This window comes from Triturus cristatus, chromosome 1_2 (genome assembly GCF_964204655.1).
Source record: "Triturus cristatus chromosome 1_2, aTriCri1.1, whole genome shotgun sequence".
Taxonomy (NCBI): domain Eukaryota; kingdom Metazoa; phylum Chordata; class Amphibia; order Caudata; family Salamandridae; genus Triturus; species Triturus cristatus.
Genome location: NC_140580.1, coordinates 391,255,604 through 391,276,284, shown reverse-complemented (window position 1 = coordinate 391,276,284; position 20,681 = coordinate 391,255,604). Strand labels below are relative to the sequence as shown.

Below are 20,681 nucleotides of genomic sequence, written 5' to 3'. Positions count from 1 at the left end.
TCACTGTGTAACTTAAACACCCAACGTTGCTCTTTCCTTTCCTAAACAGGAATGTGGTGACGTCAGTGATCTGTCTTGGTATGTATGGTTGTTCAAGAATGGTCCAAATCATGTCCTCAGGTCTATGATTTTGTTCAAGAAAGTGGCTAGTTAGTCGAGTGGCTTGTTTTTTGCACCGAAGGGTGCTCTTGTGCTCCATTATCCTTTGCTTAATTTTGCGTGTTGTCATACCAACATATTTCTTAGAGCAAGGGCATGTTATTAAATAAATAACTCATTCGCTATTACAATTGGTATGCTTAGTTTGCCTCCATGGTCTCTGAGTTCCGATGTCCACCTCGGTAGTGTGCCTAGTTTGTGGACAAACAGTGCATGTGCCACATGGGTAGTGTCCCTGGACTGCTGGCATATTCCAAAGTGTATTAGGTCCTTGTACCGGGGCATCTCTCGGTTGTGTATGGACAAGACAGTCACGTAGGCTCTAACTCCTTTTGAAAGAAAAGAGCGGTAGAGGTATCTTATTCTGCCCCACATTGAGAATGCGCCAGTGTCTCCGTACAATCTTTTGAATTTGATTAGATTGAGTACTAAAAGTATTTACACAGGTAAGTCTAGTTAGTGGAGGTAGGATTGCCATATCAACCTCTTGGGATGTTTTCTGGCTCGGAGGTTACGAGAAAGCACCGAGGCATGTTTCCTAAAATCCTCAGTGGTGGAACAATTCCGATGCAGCCGGAGGAACTGGCCAAATGTTAGCCCTTCATGTAAGGATTTCGGATGGAAACTGTCAAATGTTAGCAATGAGTTCCTGGCCCTGGGCTCCGTATAAAGTTCACTTTCAAGACACCTTGATGATGGAAAGATGAGCAAGTCAAGAAACGGCAAACTCGTCTTGCTCACGTCTGTTGTAAAATTCAGATAGTTGTTTTGTGCGTTGAGCCAAACATGGAAAGAATTAAGTGTAACCATGTATACTCTCCATATGGCGAGTATGTCGTCTATATAGCGCTTCCACTCGATGATGTGGCTGCGAAAAGGGTTCAACTCCACAAGTACACAGTTTTGTTCAAATAAATTAACATAGAGGTTCGCCAGGCTGGGGGAAAAAACACTGGCCATCGATGTACCTGATATTTGGCGGTACATCTGATCTTCAAATCTGGAAAAAAATCAGAAAAATTTGAAAGTTACATTAGATAGTGTAGTTTTAATCTGGCCCTCAAGTACCTGAATTTCAATGAGTATGGCATCGGCGATGCGTTTCGCGGTGCTGAAAATAAGAATGACAAATTCCCCTAGACTGTTTCTGAAAGATAAACAATTTCTCAATGCTTGGTCACTGATAGCATGGCGATGCACTCGTGATGGGCTGATTCTTATTATCAGCACCGCGAAACGCATCGCAGATGCCATACTCATTGAAATTCAGGTACTTGAGGGCCAGGTTAAAACTACACTATCTAACTTTAAAAAAAATCTTGAGGAAACCAACAAATCAAATAAGGATTTTAAAGATAGCATTCTCCTCACCAAGATCGAAAAGTTTAAAAAGGATTTGGTCCGCTTTTCATCAGAAAAGGTGTATCCTTACACCCATGAAAGCTATGAACCACCTGAGTTCAATAAAAGAGATAGGAGATATGGCTCCAACTATTCATCGTCAGGATCTGAGGCTTGGTCTAGTGAATCCGATTCCTCAGAACAGGCTGCATCACAAACCAGAGGAAGGGGTGGGAGCAAAAGGAGACAGTGGAGAGGCCAACAGCAGGCTCAATGGTGGCCGCCAACACCTTGGCATTATCCAAATGCACCTTTTCATCCACAAATGATACCTTTCAATCCACCCCCTCAGTACTTCCAAAACCAGTCTTTTTTAGGACAGGGTCGGGGAGGTTCCCGAGGAAGGAGAAGGGGACAGCAAGCTCAAGTGCATTGGAGCCCCCCCACATCCCCCCGGAGTCTACGCAGCATGATAAAAGGTCTTCCAGTAGCGGGATCGAGCAGCGACTAGTGGTTAACCTGAGTAAACACATGTTGACAGAGATGGGGGAAACAGTCCTCAACAGAGGTTTGGGGTTTGTTCCTACTAATACTGGCGACCCTTTCCTTATCCAATGCGAACTAGCCAGGTTCTTTCGTAAAATAAGACTCCACTTTTTCTTTAAGGACCGGACAGATGATGACACCCAGCCTCCATGTGAGGTCATAGATAGTGGCTTGAGACCTAAATCCACTTTCAGCCACCCCAGCCATGAGGTACCAGATCAGGTTCTAACCTTTGAGAAAGCCGTTACTTGTGATGTTTCCAACTTGAGTACGCAATCTAGGAACCATTACCAGAATCTCCCTGTGTTAGAAAAACAAGCACCTGATTTCCTTTCCAGAGATCCTCTAATCACCATTAAGCCCGCCAACAAGGGCGGGGCTATTGTTATACAAGATCCCTCTGATTATCGGGATGAATGCCTTAAGCAACTGACGGACGCCAGGTCCTACCGCTTGTTGTCTTCAGACCCGACAGCTAGACTCACAAAAGAAATCTGTGAGTTAGTTGAGGAAGCTAGAATTGAGGGATGGGTGTCGACCCATGAGGCTAATTTTCTTGTAATCTCTCACCCTGTGATGCCCTATTTTTATGTGCTACCCAAGGTGCACAAGCTGCAGCGTCCCCCACCTGGCAGACCCATTATTTCGGGGATAGGCTCGCTGTTGGAACCTCTTTCCACCTTTGTGGGTCATTTCTTAAGACCTTTAGTCAAAGCAATGCCTACCTACCTTCAAGACACTAAGGATGTCTTACAACTACTACCAGGGATAGATTTTAACATTGAGACTGATTTCCTCGTCAGTTTTGACGTGGAATCCCTCTACACTTGCATCCCCCAGGTAGAAACATTAGACGCGGTCAGGGCACTCCTCGATCAGAGATCAGGGACTACCAGTACACCAGTTCCTTTCATCATGGAATGCGCCAGGCTGGCAATGACTGAAAACTTTTTCAGATTTGAAGATCAGATGTACCTCCAAATATCGGGTACATCGATGGGCAGTGTATTGCCCCCAGCCTGGCAAACCTCTATATTCATTTATTTGAACAAAACTGTGTACTTGTGGAGTTGAACTCCTTTCGCAGCCACATCATCGAGTGGAAGTGCGATATAGACGACATACTCGTCATATGGAATGGGGACATGGTTACACTTAATTCTTTTCATGTTTGGCTCAACGCACAAAACAACTATCTGAATTTTACAATAGACGTGAGCAAGGCGAATTTGCCGTTTCTTGACTTACGCATCTTTCCCTCATCAAGGGGTCTTAAAAGTGAACTTTATACGAAGCCCATGGCCAGGAACTCATTGCTAACATTCAACAGTTTCCATCCGAAATCCTTACGTGAAGGGCTACCATTTGGCCAGTCCCCCGGCTTCGTAGGAATTGTTCTACCACTGAGGATTTTAGGAAACATGCCTCGTGAAGCACTCATACAACCAACGGTGCCTAAACCTCCACTAACTAGACTTACCTGTGTTAATACTTTTAATACTCAACCTAATCAAATTCAAAAGATTGTACGGAGACACTGGCGCATTCTCAATGTGAGGCAGAATAAGATACCTCTACCTCTCTTTTCTTTCAAAAGGAATAAGAACCTACATGACTGTCTTGTCCATACACAACCGAGAGATGCCCCAGTACAAGGACCTAACACACTTTGGAATATGCCAGCAGTCCAGGGACACTACCCATGTGACACATGCATTGTTTATCCACAAACTAGGCACACTACCGAGGGGAACATCGGAACTCAGAGACCATGGAGGCAAACTAAGCATACCAATTGTAATAGCGAGAGAGTTATTTCTTTAATAACATGCCCTTGTTTTAAGAAATACGTTGGTATGACAACACGCAAAATTAAGCAAAGGATAATGGAGCACAAGAGCACCATTCGGTGCAAAAAACAAGCCACTCGACTAACTAGCCACTTTCTTGAACAAAATTATAGACCTGAGGACATGATTTGGACCATTCTTGAACAACCATACATACCAAGACAGATCACTGACGTCACCACATTCCTGTTTAGGAAAGAGCAACGTTGGGTGTTTAAGTTACGCAGTGATGCGGATGGGCTTAATGACGAAATCCCTTGGACCTCAATCTAGCTCTGTAAACCCCTTAGCTCAGTGACACTGACTGGACCCTTAGTGAGTAGATCGTGCTGGCTTCATTTTTACTTTCCTCCACTAGGGTAGGGGTTGTTATCCAATACAGTATAGGTATATTAGCTTGAGTGTCAGTATGATGAGGTCCATACTAAAACCCTCTAGTAACTATATGACCTAGCCGTGGAGCCTTAATGTATATCAGGGCGATGAGAGGTGAATGGTCCTTAGCAATGCAAGTGGTTATTTTTAAGTTAGTAATCGCTTGTTTGGATGCAACGTCTCCTTCATGTCCCTAGTGCACTACACTTACAGCCGTTTTTGTTTTGTGTTGCATATTGATAGGACACTGTATACGATAACAATATGCTTCCTAAATCTTCGCTTTTCAGGAGTTTTACATCTGCATGGGGTTATGTATTGACGCTGCTATCGAATATGTACAGTTTTTTTATAATTTCTGAGTATGTACATACATTTGATGCTGCTTTATTAATTTGTGTGACAATACTACATGGTTCTCACACTAATTTACAGTTCTGTGCTATAAATACACATCAATTGCAGCGTCCCTGTTGATAGCAGACTATATGCCGAACTGAAACTACATTTCCCAGTTTTTTCATAACTTTTGAGTAGTAATTTTAAGACCGTGTCATCCGTCAATCAGTTGCGACACTTGACAAAGGGCTTCCATTGTGTATCTATCGTAGGTCTTTAGCTGTTGACAATGTTTCTAAACGCCATATGCTCAGCACAAATTACATTCGCTATGGTGTATCTATCGTGGGTCTCTAGCTCATGACAACGCTTCTTAACGCCATATGCTGAGCTTAAGCTACATTTTCCCAGATCTTCTAACTCTTGGTGTAGTTCTGAGGATGAACACGTCATGCTTCATTTAATCGCAACGCTAGCCACGTGGTAATATATTCCTCACAGGTGTGGGTAGTTACTGACACCCGATATCTGTATTTAAGCCCTCGCCCCGGCCGGAGGTTACCGCTTGTGACTCTCAGGATCCGGCCCGGGGTAACGACGGAGTAGGTAAGGGCAACGGCTGGTGCACCGTCGCTTTCTCGTCTTGGTGTTACTTTGTTCTACATCGCCGTGTGTGATGGAGGTATTAAACGGAGCGTACCTATATTATAGAGGCATTCATAGTCTTCATAAATAACCCTGAACTATCTGCAGGGCTTGTCTCTATACCACCTGGAGCTTTCTTGTGGTAGGATGTGCTATATGTATATCCCTTAACTGCCTGAATTATTTTTATTTGTTATCTTCGAGGTGAAAGGCAGTGCAGGATTAACTGTTTTTCACTCATAATATTTAACATTATTTGCAATATACTTATGACGGTGCTATTGATAAATCCTGATTAACCCATATGATTATAAAAATGAAAATATTTATGGTGGTTGTGCATTGCTCGCCTACCACTTTTTATCAAAATCCCCATTCCCTGTGGGCTTAGTTTTTTACTTTTTCCATTCACAGAGCGTTGCCTCAGGCTCTGAGCTGTTGCCAGGAGTGGTGGGTTTTCCTCCCGATTTGATACGGGTAAGGCGTTTTAATACAGAATTCTAATCTGTCCATTTTGAGGACTTTAGCATGTTCACATTGCAATATAATGTGTCCTGTATATATAGATACAGACTTATTTCTAGCATGCACATATGAATCTCTCTTTTTTTTAACAGGAGTGCAACACCTATGCCAACATATTGATGTACACAGGTATATGGTTGTATTGTTCCTTATAGTTTGTGCACATTTTTCACATATTTAAAAGTGCAGTAGTTACACCTAGGTCCTGAAGAAAGCCATGATCATAGTTAGATCTGGATTGGCTGAAACATGTAAACCACTTTATAAGTGCGTTCACACATATATTCAGATCGCACCCTCACTGCTTTTTAACCATTGACACCACAGGATGCCCAATAAACTTATTCTCTCCTGGTAGTCAATTTTAACTCACTTTTCACACTGCACCATATATTTACCACACTGCCTTATGCTTCATCGATCCAAGGTGATCTAGTTCCGGATCACATCCGTGAGCTCCTCCTTTACACTAGCAAGGAGTTGTAGCTCCTTGGTTGCAGTAGTGTGCAGCCAAGAGGAGATCCCAAATGATGAAGCATGCCACTTCGGTGGGTGATGGGAATCCGTCCTCTTAATTGAGACTCCTTTTCTGTTTGTACTCCTCTGAGGTGTGTACGGCTTAACCGTCTGTCTATATATTCTTCTTCTTTGAAGACCCGTGGATTTCTTGTTGTTGTCACACCCTAATCCCCCCCAGGCAAAATAAGTATTTGTGGTTCCAACTGAGGAGCTGCGAATCACCCCAAAAAACTGTTAATAGCCATAGGTCTAACTGTTTCAAGAAAGGATAATGTTTACTGGGTGTTTTCTGCTCTTTCTGCTCATGGCAGGCTGGGCTCAGTGGTCGATCACAATGGTGAGATGGCCTTTAGAGGTAGACTTAGCACAAGACATGGTCAAAAGACACGCTCTGTGGGTAAAGACCGCTTCTCACGTCTGAAGACACGCAGCAGGAGTTGTCCAACCATAGGGGGGTTGGAAGCAGGGCCTGGTAGGTGGTCAAGCCCTACAGACAACCCTCCAGCACAAAGCCAAGATTTGCAACAGTGGGGTGGGTAAAATATCGTCCAAATGTCGAACAAGTTTTTCTACAATCTGCCAAATTACTATGGGCAGGGACAGTTATGGACCTACCACCAATAGCGTCCTACGAAACAAAGCAACGATTCAAAGCCTGTCTCTGGTAGAAAACGTTATTGGGTCTTTTCTAAAAACAGAGCTGAATCAGAGGAATAAGGATAAGCCCCAGCAGGCCAAGTACAATGTCCTCGTCCACTCATCCTCAGGTCACCATATAAAAATGTAATTTAAAAACATAGCTGCGCGCATCTCATTACCGAGGTCAAGGAGGCATTCACTCTGTTGGGTCTCCCGATACCGGAGAACGACCCCGTTGCGAACAACCAAGGCCAACAAGGCAGCTCTCTCACTGGTGCGGGGAAAGGAAACCCATGGCAAACCCACCGACCTCCCAGAACGCAGAAGACACATGAACATCCAGAGATAACTTTGAGAGACCCCACATCAATGGTCTTCCACCGAGAAACACCTCAAATTCTTTAAAGATCCACGAAACGAGGGCGGCAGCTGACACCGTCCTATCAACACTGAGAAACAAGGGACCACTGACTATACATTCTTCTAGGACCTGTATATTACTGGTACTAACATATTCTATGCCCAGCAACCTGAAACACATCAGCGGAGCATGCCAACAGGGCTCAATTCGGAGGAATAGAGCTTATCTTCTTAAATAGCCTCACTACGGGAACTTCTGCAGCGGACTATGGTCCAATTCGCCTCAAATGTTTGATAGACACCACAATGGTAGTCTGAGCTGGGGACCAATTGTCCCAACGTTAACTGTATTGGAGTTTGAATTTTCCTTTTTTCTTCTTCTTCTCTTTTTTGGGAACTGGGTGACGGGGGTGACACAGGGGGAACAAAGATGGGCAACAAACAATGGAGGAACATGCTTGAGCAACCTAGAGGAGATAGATGAGGGTGGAAGCTGGGGGGGAGGGAAGGCGAGCGGAGAGAAGGAGGCAAACGAAGGCTAGCAAATAGGTACACACGGTCACTATGGTGGTCACCACGCTATCATGGAACGTTGGAGGTATGAATGCTCCCTCCAAACGTCAGAAGATTTGGAAATACCTCACAGACCAACACTATGATATAGTAGCTCTTCAAGAGACTCACCTCAAGAAATCAGAAGACAACAGGCTAAAGCACGTGGCATATCCACTAATATATAAATCCTCTTCCCCACACAAAACACAATGGAGTGGCTCTCCTCTTCCACTCCTCTCTCAAGTTTCAACCGGAAGATTTCAAAACTGACAGGGATGGGAGAGTGTATGTGGTGAAAGGCCACATACGGGGAAGGCTCTGTACAATTGTGTCGGTATACGCACCCAACACTAACCAGGCGGCCTTCCTTCACAACACCCTGTCCCTACTGGGGGGATTTGCAGTTGGAAACATAAATCTAATGGGAGATTTCAACCTACCTTGCACTCGGGGACCGACAGCACACACCGGCATAGATCCCACACAGGGAGCTTCCAGAAATATCTGAAACAGGCAATCCAAGAAATGGGCCTCAGAGATACTTGGAGGGAAGCGCACTCAGAAGACAAAGACTTTACCTTATTCTCCCAAATCCACCACACCTACTCGAGGCTCGACTACATTTTCATGAGCCAAGCCCTAAACAAGTACGGCAGAGAGGCCACCATACACCACATTATTATTCCTGACCACTCGCCAGTATTAGTCTCTCTGGAGTGGTCTTGCCCCGAACCTAAATTTAAGAGATGGTTCTTCCCCAATGCACTAGCCCGCGACAAAACACTACGTGATGCACTACGAACTACCACCAGGGAATTCTTTCATTTAAACGACCCTCAAGACACATCCCCGGCGAACAACTGTGACGCGTTTAAAGCAGTGGTTAGGGGCCAATGCCTGACGCTAATGGCTGCCCTCAATAAAGAGAGAATGATGGAAAGACTGAGTCTGAAGGGGGAGTTGAAAACATTAGAACACACACACAAAGTCAACCCCACGTTAGCACTCCAAAGAAAGGTCACAGCCCTGAAAGGGAAACTAAAGGCAATTTACTCTAATAGGGTAGAGTTGGCATTACTTAGACTTAAACAGGCTTCATATGCACAGGGCAACAAAGTAGGAGCGCATTTGGCACGACAGCTACGAGTGAAGAGGGAAAAGGATTACATTGGAAACATACAGGACCTTTCAGGAACACAGACACGGGAGGAGTCAGGAAAAAGCACAAATATTTAGGGATTTCTACAGCCGACCAACCCAACACTCAGGCACAAGCAGACTACCTTAGTGCAGTGGAGTTCCCTCAGGTCACATCAACCCCGAACGAACAATTGGGAGTACCTATAACAGAGGAGGCGGTACAGAAGGCACTCGGGGGCTTGAAGCTGCACAAGTCTTCAGGCCCGGATGGCCTGACAACGCAGTTCTATAAAACTGTCAGCACAGAACTAATCCCCCAACTTACCGCTCTTTTTAATCACATTGCGGACGCCAAACAGGTGACACACACTATGCGTGAATCATTTGTCACCGTGATACCCAAAATTGGGAAAGCCCCACAGCAATGCGGATCCTACCGCCCCATAGCGCTTTTCAATCTTGACACCAAATTATATTCTAAAATATTGGCCACTCGACTAGAGAACTAGATGCCGGGACTAATACACCTGGACCAATACGGATTCATTAAGGGCAGACAGACGCACGACAATGTGCACAGAGTAATTCACTTAATAGAAAAAACTACTAAAAAACAGATCCCCGCAGTTCTTCTCGGGTTAGACGCAGAGAAGGCATTTGATCGGGTAGACTGGTCCTTCCTCTTTCAGGCTCTCCAGAGGTTTGGCTTCTGTGAGACGTTTATAAACATGATAAAGGATAACTTTGCGGTTCCAAGTGCTAGAATTTCAGTTAATGGGGTAGCCTCGGATCCTCTTTTCCTGGGGAGAGGAACGAGACAGGGGTGTCTGCTATCCACACTCCTCTTTGCGCTTAGCATTGAACCCTTAGCCGCAAAAACTAGAGAGAACCCGGGGATCAGGGGTGTAGTTTTTGGCTACAACGCACATATGATTTCCCCTGTTCGCCGATGGCATCCTATTGAAATTATCTTACCCACAGCGATCTTTGACAGCACTTCAGGAAGAGCTGGGTCGCTTTGAGGGGGTAGCGGGACTCCGGAATAATCTGCCTAAATCCTTCCTCCTCCACCTGACATTAACGGAAGCAGAGATGGGAGACCTAGTGGCTTCAACCCCATTCCAGTGGCCAAGCGAGAATTAGCATACCTATGTAAAAAGTTGACCCCAAAAATCTCAGGGCTATTTGCAGCTAACTATCCTCCGCTCCTTCATCAGCTTCAAGCCGACCTTAAGCGTTGGGCGCCGCTATGTCTCTCTTGGATCGGTAGAATACATGCCGTCAAGATGGTAGTTCTTTCAAAATTCTTGCACCTATTTCAGAGTTTGCCCATTGACCTAGAAAGAGACTTCCTACATGGAGTCCACACACTGCTAAAGAAATGTATTTGGCAAAATAAAAAACCGAGGCTCCACTTCAATCTCCTAAGGAAGCCCTCCGATGAAGGAGGATTGGCGATGCCCGACTTGAACCTCTACTATAAAGCAGCACAACTCCGAGATATAGTCGAATGGCCCCAAGGTGAGTCAGATAAACACTGGCTACATATGGACCGAGCGATTACCGGAAGGGTGATATGGGATATCCTATGGAAGCCAAAGTCGGATCAACCGGCTAATGCCTACATAAGTACCCCAACTAGAACGACTCTCAAAACTTGGGACGACGTAATGAGACAAACTGACTGGACAACATTTCCTTCACCGTTCACTCCCAACCAGCACTACAGCCGGGACCCTTCGATGCATGGTGGGAGGGAGGATGCCTCACCCTAGCTGACATTTTCCGTAATTGGGACATATTAACATTTGAACATTGCCAAAGAGACTTCCAACAGCCTAACACAGAATGCTTTCATTACCTCCAACTGTGCCACTAGGTCCTGCAAACCAAGATTAGAGAAGGGGCGACAAGAGAACACACGACACTAGAGCACTATGTGAAGGGGGAAGGCTCAGTAAAAGGGGCCATCTCCTTCCTTTATTCCCTACTGCTGCATACACATCCATCTAGGTGCCCACACCATCTCGAATTCTGGGAACGCACACTAGGCCTGATATCATAGACACACACAATGGAAAGCCTTATAGAAAGATTTAAGGCGTCACAACCACTCCCTAGGCCAACGTGAAGCTCACTACAAGATACTCTAAGACTGGTATCTATACCCTACTAAACTACAAAGGATATTTCCTAACACATTTGACCTCTGCAGGACAGGTTGTGGTCTTTTGGGCGAGTTTCGCCACATATGGTAGGATTGCCCGACAATTTGCCCTTTCTGGTCTGAAATCCTGGCTCAAATAAAAGGGATACTGGAGTATCCCACCCCAGACTCTCCAGATTTTATGCTTCTTGGTCTCCGAGACCCGAGTTTGAAATACCAAACGACGGCTGACCAAGCCATAATGGGGCTCTGTCTGGGTTTGGCCAAGACAGCAATAGCTGCCGCCTGGAAGAAGAAAGAAGCTCCAGCCATAACAGAATGGCACGCACGTCTATGGCAAGCACTCACTATGGAACGTATGAGCGACATCTACAGGGGTGAGTTAAAAAACTTTGAATATGCCTGGGGCCCCCTGGTCAGCTATCTATTTAGAAGTCTTCCGCTGACCAACTGTCCCACGAGGGTTAGAGCACTGCACCTGTTAAAATTCTAACAGGGCCACGATCCCCACTAGAGCCCACCCTAGAGCCAGGCCCACACATTCAGGTCACCCAGGACCCCGGTTAGCCTAGGCTAATTGGGTTTTTCTTAATTGTCTATTTTCATTTTCCTTTCTAAATATAGTTTTGGTTTTCTTTCGCACTCCCCGGTCTTCTACCCACAAGTGGAAGCAGTATTACAATAACTTTTCACAGGTAATAGACTCATGGGAGGGGGAGGGCTAGGGGAGGAAGGGAGGGTTTAGTTTAAAGAAATCTTTTTGAAATGTAATGTACACTTCAAGGTAATACTTGAATAGGCATTTGAAGGGCACATGACTCGGATCAACCGATAAACTCTGTACAAGGAAATAGATTTCTAACAGCTGTATGCGAGTATAAGGATCAAATGTATTGCCATGTTTGATGATAAATGTCCTGAAAAATTTAAACTAGCTGCTTGTTACTAACCAAATCATATATAATATCACTTTCATCGGCTCCAGCTTCTACCGATACCTATTCAAATGAAATCCATTTTGTACTACGCTGTATCATGAAGGGTTCAACGTAAACCACTCTATTACTCACTCTGGTGCGGGAGTGATACATACATCTGTTAATTAGTTCAATAAATAAATAGGTAAATACATAAATAAATAGAAAAATTGAAAAGCTACAAGCTCAAGTCTCCTGAAGAAGTCTCAGAATCCTCAGACCCAGATATACAACAGGGACTGTAGGAAACACAGTGCAGATTGGAGTCAATAAAAAATGAGAACGGTAACAATACCTGCCATTGCTGCAGAATAATAGTACATTTGGACTTTATATGGGAGATCATCAGGTCTACCTGTGGAATTCTGCCATGGAGAAATCAGCATTTCCAAGACTTTCTCTAAAAGTCCTTTTTGTGGGAAGTCAGCATCATCCTGCTCAGAGAATCTGCTTTGCACGGTACGGTTAGCTCTTAGCTGTGCCACTACTCTTCGCGCTGCTCTATTGCTTGCTCTCGCTATTTTAGCGATGTTTTAAAAGGCTCCCGTTTTGTGATTTTCTTTTTATTACTTTGTTTGTTTTCCCTGTTTTTATCAGGACATCTCTCCGCATACTTGCACATTAAAAACATTTGCACTACTCACCGCGATTTTCGCGGGTCACACGGCTCGTAGACCGGACTTCCTGGACCTTCTTGGGGGGCAGACTGTGCCGGGATACCGCCGCCATATTGGGTTGCGCTCTAGTTGTCAGGAGGGCGTGCTTTATATCTATGATTCGTCGACTGGCGTTCATGAGGGTATCGAGCATTGGTGTAGGACCCTTGGAATAGTTGTGAACACCACGAGAGGGTGTGGAGCTGACTGAGGGAGCATACAGAAGAACCCGGCTCGTTTTCACTTTGGGAGGGACTTGTCAGGCGAGGAAGGCAGTTTTCCCATTCATTGGGACTTCGGGGATTTGGCTGTCCTTGTTTATAGGCGCCCGGAGGATCACTGCTCTGACTGTGTACAGTCATGATTTTTACCCAGTCCTGAGGAGGCCAAGTATAGGCAAGGCCGAAACGCGATTGCGTAGACTTTTTCTGAAGGAGGAGTCACAGAACTTAAGCAATGTCTGGAGATGCTTTGTCAGTACGCTGAGAATGGTCGAAACTAATTGATAGAGTTGCAGCGTATATTTTGGACTATCTCCCAGTGGTCTGTCCAGAACTACTTGGAGGACACTAATAGGAAATACATTTGTTATTCTTGGGGTTAGTTTGTATGTATAAATTTGTTTACTTTTTCATGTTAGGATTGTGCGTATGTACAATTTATGTGTATATGTGTATTGTGTTTGTTGTTTCCTTCCTGATCACAAGTCATCCTTTATGTAGATATGTAAAAAATGTTTTGATTTAATCTTTCTAGATGAATAAACTAGAGATAGAGTAACTAATTGTGCTCTATCAAAAAGTAATTTGCATATTTATTCCTGTATACCTTTTTCTGTTTATATATAATTATATCTATTTAAGGTCATGACGGTAGCGCGCAGCGTTTACGCGCAGCCGGAGCGCTCCGGAGTCGCGCCAGAGTCCAGCCCGTCTGCGCTCGTCCGCGCCGAGGACGGGCCGCTGGGCGGGCTGAGTAAGGGGATTCTAGAGCTTCCCTCCAAGGTAACTTACTCATATACCATCCAAGAAGTGCTTGCTATGAAACCTTGCTCGCTTTCCTGCCACCATAGATATACCCCGGAAGCTCTCCGGGAAGAATTTCTATGTGATATATGTAGGTCTGACATATCCACTATCCCCGAAGTTAACAACAATGTTCAGTCTCCCTGCCAATTGTTTAATGAGGACTCTGCTGAGAGAGGATATTTGATCAATGCCCGTTCCATTATTAAAAATAACATCTACTTCCACGATTTCGTGACAGCTAGGAATCCAGCATGGGTGTTCATTACGGAAACTTGGGTTACAGACACATCGGGACATGATCTCCTCCTAGCCATCCCAGAGAATTATGCTCTACAGAGATTAGACAGAGTTAAACGTAGAGGTGGCGGCCTAGCTATCCTTTATCGGTCTCATCTCACATGTAGAACTAATGCTCTGTCAAAACCACCAGACCCCTTTGAGGCCCTCCATTTCTGTATCTCATCATCACCATCCTCGTCATTCTCTGGGATTCTGTTGTATAGGCCCCCTGGGCTGAGATCACAGTTCAGCAGTGACCTGTTTAGATTATTAGAACCATACGCAGGCAAATCGCACTTCACCATATTAGGGGACTTTAACTTTCATCTAGAGGACATTACATCTAAAGACACTATATCCTTGATTTATCCTCTAGATGCTTGCGGTTTCAAACAGTTGGTCAGGGAACCCACACATAGAGCAGGCCATACTCTGGACGCAATTTTTTCTAATGATTCCCGGATCATGACAGGCCCACCGGAACAGCTAGTTTGGACTGACCACTTAGCAGTTCCTGTCGTACTTACTGCCTCTGGTATAGAGCTTCCCATGAAGGAGTTTTCTGCAAGAGAATGTAAGCGAAATTACAAAAACATCTCTAATGAATCCTTGGCCCCGTTTTTCGGAACCTTATCCCTGACTTTAGACCCAGAGAAGGCAGCCTGGGAACTAGCCAACTGCATTCATGGGGCTGTGGATATTTTAGCTCCTGCCACCCCTAGGTATGCTGCGAGGCGTAAACCTTCTGCCCCGTGGTTTGGGGAGCAACTTAGGCTGATGAGACAAGGATGTAGAAGACAGGAAAGACAGTGGAGGAGGACATGGGATACTAAGGATAGAGAGCGGTACAAAAGCTCCCTGAAGATTTACAAGACCTCAGTCATTAAAACCAAACAAGATTACTTCTCCAACATTACTACATCCTTGACATCATCGAGGGAACTTTTTAAAATCGTAGATTCCCTCTGCTCATTACAGACACCTGATCCTATAATAGGCTCTCAGGAGCTCTGTGACAACATCTCAAGTTTCTTTCACACGAAAATTTTGACATTTCCATGCAATTGGAAATACAGAAGAAACTTCTGGGAACACATATAGCTACGGATCTGTCAATTTTAGAAACATGGTCAAAGCATCCTGACAAGACCCTTACCAAATTCCTTCCAATCACTCTGGAAAATCTTAACCTCCTGCTGAACCGGACGAAATCTTCCTCTCCCTTGGATCCATGTCCGCTTAAAACTCTGTCGGAATGCAGGGACACCTTCCTTCCCCACATCTTGGAGGTTATGAATAGTGCCTTACAACACGGTGTATTTCCCTCGGCTTGGAAGAGGGCCATTGTCAGGCCGTTATTGAAGAAACCCTCTCTGGATCCGGCAGTGCTAAAAATTTTTAGACCTATTTCTCTTTTACCTGCCCCAGCCAAAATGCTTGAGATGCACCTGAACCATCATTTGTCTGTATTCCTGGACTCTTCTGGATTCCTTGATCAGACTCAACATGGTTTCAGAAAATTACATAGCACAGAGTCTGCACTCACTGTTGTGACCAACAACATCAGGATGAATGTAGATAAAGGTCAAACCACGATACTGGTCTTACTGGATCTGACCGCTGCATTCGAAACCCTTTCTCCCTCAGTCTTAACATCCCGACTAAGGGAGTTGGGGGTGGAGGGGTCCGCCCTTAACCTTCTATCCTCCTTTCTAGACCTTAGAGAGCAGAGGGTCAAAATGGGCAAATACCTCTCCCCGGTAAAGTCTCTGCAATGTGGGGTGCCACAAGAGTCGGCTCTAAGTCCGACCCTATTTAACATCTATGTGGCCCCACTCGCTAGACTAGTAAGATCTCAGGGGATGGAGGTAGTGTCGTATGCAGACGACACTCAGATCATGGTGTCCCTGTCACGGTCTGTCAGCGCCTCAGCGTCCAGTTTCAGGAGTTGCATGCAGTCGATTGCCGACTGGATGACCCTCAATTCCTTGAGGTTGAATGGCGACAAGACTGAGGTGCTGATTTTCGGAAAGGACAGGGACGCCTGGTCGAGTGAATGGTGGCCGCCATCATTGGGAACCTGTCCGACCCCTTCACAGTCGGCAAGGAACCTGGGGGTCATCTTTGACACTGAGCTGGCCATGAACCTACAGATCAATAGAACTGTAGCTACCTGCTGGGGAGTTCTAAAAATCCTTCGCAGAATAGATCACTATTTATCTCCGCAGGCAAGAAAACAAACAGTCGTAGCATTGGTTGGATCTCGCTTAGATTATTGCAATGCACTATACACTGAGATTAACAAGGGATTGGTACTTCGCCTGCAAGTAACACAGAATGCAGCAGCGAGATTTGTTCTTGACCTTCCTTGCTCTGCCTCCGCCACATTAGCCAGGAAGAATCTTCATTGGCTACCCATTGAACAACGCATTTCTTTTAAAATTGTCTGCCTAGTCCATAAGGCTCTCACAGCAGGACCGACCGATGGACTGGGATCTCTGCTTTTTAACTATGTACCCAGCAGATGTCTCAGATCGTCACAACAGAACCTCCTTGTCATCCCCCTCACCAAAAAGACAAGATGGGGAGGTAGAGCCTTTGCATCAGTGGCCCCTCGACTGTGGAATGCCCTCCCCTTTGAACTCAAGGCCCTATCATCTTTGCCCCTCTTTAAGGGAGCTCTCAAGACCTGTTTTTTTAGGAAAGCCTATTACTAAGCATTGCAGGGCTACTCAATATATTATGTTAGGCGCCTTGATGCCCACTGGGCTCAGTTCTGCGTGATATAAATTTATTTTCATTCATTCATTCAAGATGTATGGACACAAATTCCACTGAATGATACAAGGTAGTCCATTTCTACTAACACATGCCAGACATCACTTGTCTTTGGCATGACTGCTTCGTATGTGCTTCGGTGTGAGGTTAACTACCTCTGTAACGAAGAGAGAACAGTAGGCTTTTTTCATCCACTGCCTGTCAGCAGTACGGGGTTGTTGATGGGGAAAGACTAAAGAATGTGAGAATGAAAGAGACATTGAAAATACAGTTCTGCTAGACACTTGCCCTGTACCAAACCAGGTTTAAAGACAATGAAAAAAGATGAATTAATTCTAGGAGGCTTGGAATCAAAGTACTGCCAATAACTTAAAGAATGAACAAACAGGAGGCAGTGGCAACAGGAGAAGGTTTTTTTTATTTACCTTCAGCTGAGCAACCTTTGTATGCTTGACCAGCAGACTTGTGTTAGTACTTGGCTGTCACTCAGGGACAAGACTCAAAGCAGATGGCTTTAGTTCCAGGACAGTGCTTAGCCAAAAGAGTGAAATCACTAAGAACTAAGTAAAAGCCAGGCACATATATTGGGTTCCCATTCTAAAGAGTCAACCCAGAACCAATAGACCCAAAATTTCCAGATCCAGTCTGTTGTTTGGAGAATAGTCTAAGGTAAGTAATCTGCAGTTAGAGTCTCAACCAGAAAATGTGTACAGAAGGTAAGTAACTTGTTTGCTTGATAAAGATTTCTAGGCAAAGATTCCTCATCTTAGAAGATACCAAAGCAATCTCTCCTCAGAGGTTGGTCTGTGGACTGTTCCACTTAAAATTCCTGGGCCAAAAGTCCATCTTGTCAGACCGGTCGGTCTAACCAGTAATGTTTAACAAACGTATGCAGTGATGCCCACTTGGCTGATTGACAGATGGCCAGAACTAGACTCCTCTTGCCAAAACAGCAATCACAGCCTTAGGTCTTTTTGAATGACCCGCTAGTACTCAGGGGGTTGCTTCTTGGCAACACTCCTGAGGCGGAAGCCGGGAGGTCTGTTCTCGATTTCATTTTAAAATTTGTCATTTGTTGTGTATTTTAACGAGCACTTGCACCCCCTGAGCACCTACTGACCTGGTAGTTGTTGGGAAGTTGGGAAGCTTAGCTCAGCTGTTCTTAGCGCTGCTGCAGGTAGGGAAACGTGCTGCCGCATTTCGCGCGCCCGATCCTGCAGACACGCCCACTCATGAGGCCACGCCTACTTTGAGGCCACGCCCACTTCTCCCCGGCCTTATAGTCGCGCTGACTGACAAGCGCGCCATAACATTTGTAAACACTCCTGAGGCGGAAGCCGGGAGGTCTGTTCTCGATTTCATTTTAAAATTTGTCATTTGTTGTGTATTTTAACGAGCACTTGCACCCCCTGAGCACCTACTGACCTGGTAGTTGTTGGGAAGTTGGGAAGCTTAGCTCAGCTGTTCTTAGCGCTGCTGCAGGTAGGGAAACGCGCTGCCGCCTTTCGCGCGCCCGATCCTGCAGACACGCCCACTCGTGAGGCCACGCCTACTTTGAGGCCACGCCCACTTCTCCCCGGCCTTATAGTCGCGCTGACTGACAAGCGCGCCATAACATTTGTAAACACTCCTGAGGCGGAAGCCGGGAGGTCTGTTCTCGATTTCATTTTAAAATTTGTCATTTGTTGTGTATTTTAACGAGCACTTGCACCCCCTGAGCACCTACTGACCTGGTAGTTGTTGGGAAGTTGGGAAGCTTAGCTCAGCTGTTCTTAGCGCTGCTGCAGGTAGGGAAACGCGCTGCCGCCTTTCGCGCGCCCGATCCTACAGACACGCCCACTCGTGAGGCCACGACTTCCGCCCCCATATCAATGTGCCCTTTCCGGACGCGCAGCGGGCGAGCGCAGCGGGCGTGCCGGCATCGCGCCGAAGTCGCGCCTAAGTCAAGCCCGTCTGTGCCCGTCCGCGATCGTACGCGGTCCAGGGCCATACCCCATGCCCCTCGGGATGACCACATACGGTGGAGTAAGCAGGCATTATTTGCCTTACGCCGCAACTTTAATGTGTCATGCAAGCATAAACTACACGTAGAAAACACTACAGGCTGTGAACACTGCCAATTTTCCTTTGACCTTGGCAGGAACACGACCAGCATGGACTACACTATACACTGTGGACTACTTAACGTGCGATCATTAAGGAAACATAAGTTGGACCTATTTGATCTACTCTCTGAGACTAAATGGGACCTTATGTTTCTTACAGAAACATGGCTAGATAGCGATTCTACAGTCGATGCCCTTGAGGCACTTCCAGCAGGATACACAATACACAGACAAGACAGACCCACTGGCAGGGGAGGGGGCATCGCAATTGTAGTCCGAGAAAGTTTGCAATGCCAATTTGAAAGCTCCCCTATCCTGGACAGTGAGGCTGGGAGTTTCACTATTAAAGTGAACAACAGCTACACGCTAAAGGGCATGCTAATCTACAGACCCCCTGGTCCTATTGCCAAGTTTGAGGAAAGTCTAGTTGAAGGTATCATGGAGACCGCTTTATGTAACAATACATTTTTGGTACTTGGAGACCTTAACCTACATTTCAATAACCCATTTAATAGTATTAGTACGAACTTCAGTCAGGCATTAGGCGCCCTCCAGCTGACTCAAATTGTGAGCGGTCCAACACATCAGTTGGGTCACCTTTTGGATCCCATATTTGCTAACTGGGGGGAAGTAGAAACCAAATCCCCTATTGCTATCCCCTGGTCGGATCATTACTTAATTCCCTTCACCATTCGTATCCCTGGAAATAGACCTCCGCAGCCAGCTTTGCTGTATCATCTTAAACGAAACTGGGCTACCTTTTCCCAGCATAAATTCTGCGAGGCACTGATTAAAGGGGGGAGCCCGGGGGGGGGTTGACGCCGACACAGCCAACACTAATCTGTGCAATCGTATCACTGAGGCACTTGACTGCACTGCTCCTCTTCAAAAAACCAAATCTGGGGGCCGTGTTCAAAAAACAGCCCCATGGTTCAACGAAGAACTTAGAGCCCTGAAAAACGCACTGAAGAAACTCGAAAGAGAATGGCGCAAGACTTTCTCTAAAGAATCTAGAGCCACCTACTTGACAGAGAGGCGACTCTACCATGGTCTAATTAGAAAGTGCAAAACAGCATACTACACGCTTAGAGTTAATGAAGCCAGCAATTCCACAAAAGAGCTGTTTTCGCTCTATAAAACTCTCTCGAGCGGGAAATCATCCAGTGTCCCAGATAATTGTTCCCCCAACGCGTGCAATAAAATTGCTAATTTTTTTTCTGAGAAAATAGCAAAAATATACGCAGCGTTCCCAACACAGCCTATAACGGGTGCAGAATTCATCGAAAGCCCCAGGGAATGGGGTGATAGACTCAGACTGACCCACTTTGTTATCCCACCACCAGAAGATCTCGTAAAAATTTGTAAATCCTTGAAGTCGGGTTCTCCTCGAGACCCTACCACACCTAAACGTTTGACAGACAGTCTGGTGGTATCAGAACCCTACATCAGACATCTACTTAACACATCTTTTAGTAGCTCAATTGTACCTAAGGACTGGAAAAAGGCGGTGGTCTTACCCCTAAGGAAGAAACCGACCATCAGTTTCGAGAAACTAGAGAACCTACGTCCAATTTCACTTCTTCCCTACTTGGCCAAAGTAGCCGAAAAATTGGTCAACTCACAACTGATGGACTTCGTCGAAAAAGCGGCATTATTACATGACACTCAATTCGGCTTCCGTCCTCGTCATTCCACAGA

The 20,681-nt window shown here is 45.5% G+C and overlaps 1 protein-coding gene across 1 annotated transcript in view; it reads right to left on the bottom strand.

Moving 5' to 3' along the window:
* PCGF5 (polycomb group ring finger 5) overlaps positions 1-20,681 on the bottom strand; it is a 120,918-nt gene that overhangs the window by 77,908 nt on the left and 22,329 nt on the right. Inside the window, exon 2 of the mRNA XM_085621448.1 lies at positions 1,128-1,159. Within this exon, the coding sequence (XP_085477574.1) occupies positions 1,128-1,159 (32 nt within the window). The remainder of the gene's footprint in view (positions 1-1,127; positions 1,160-20,681) is intronic.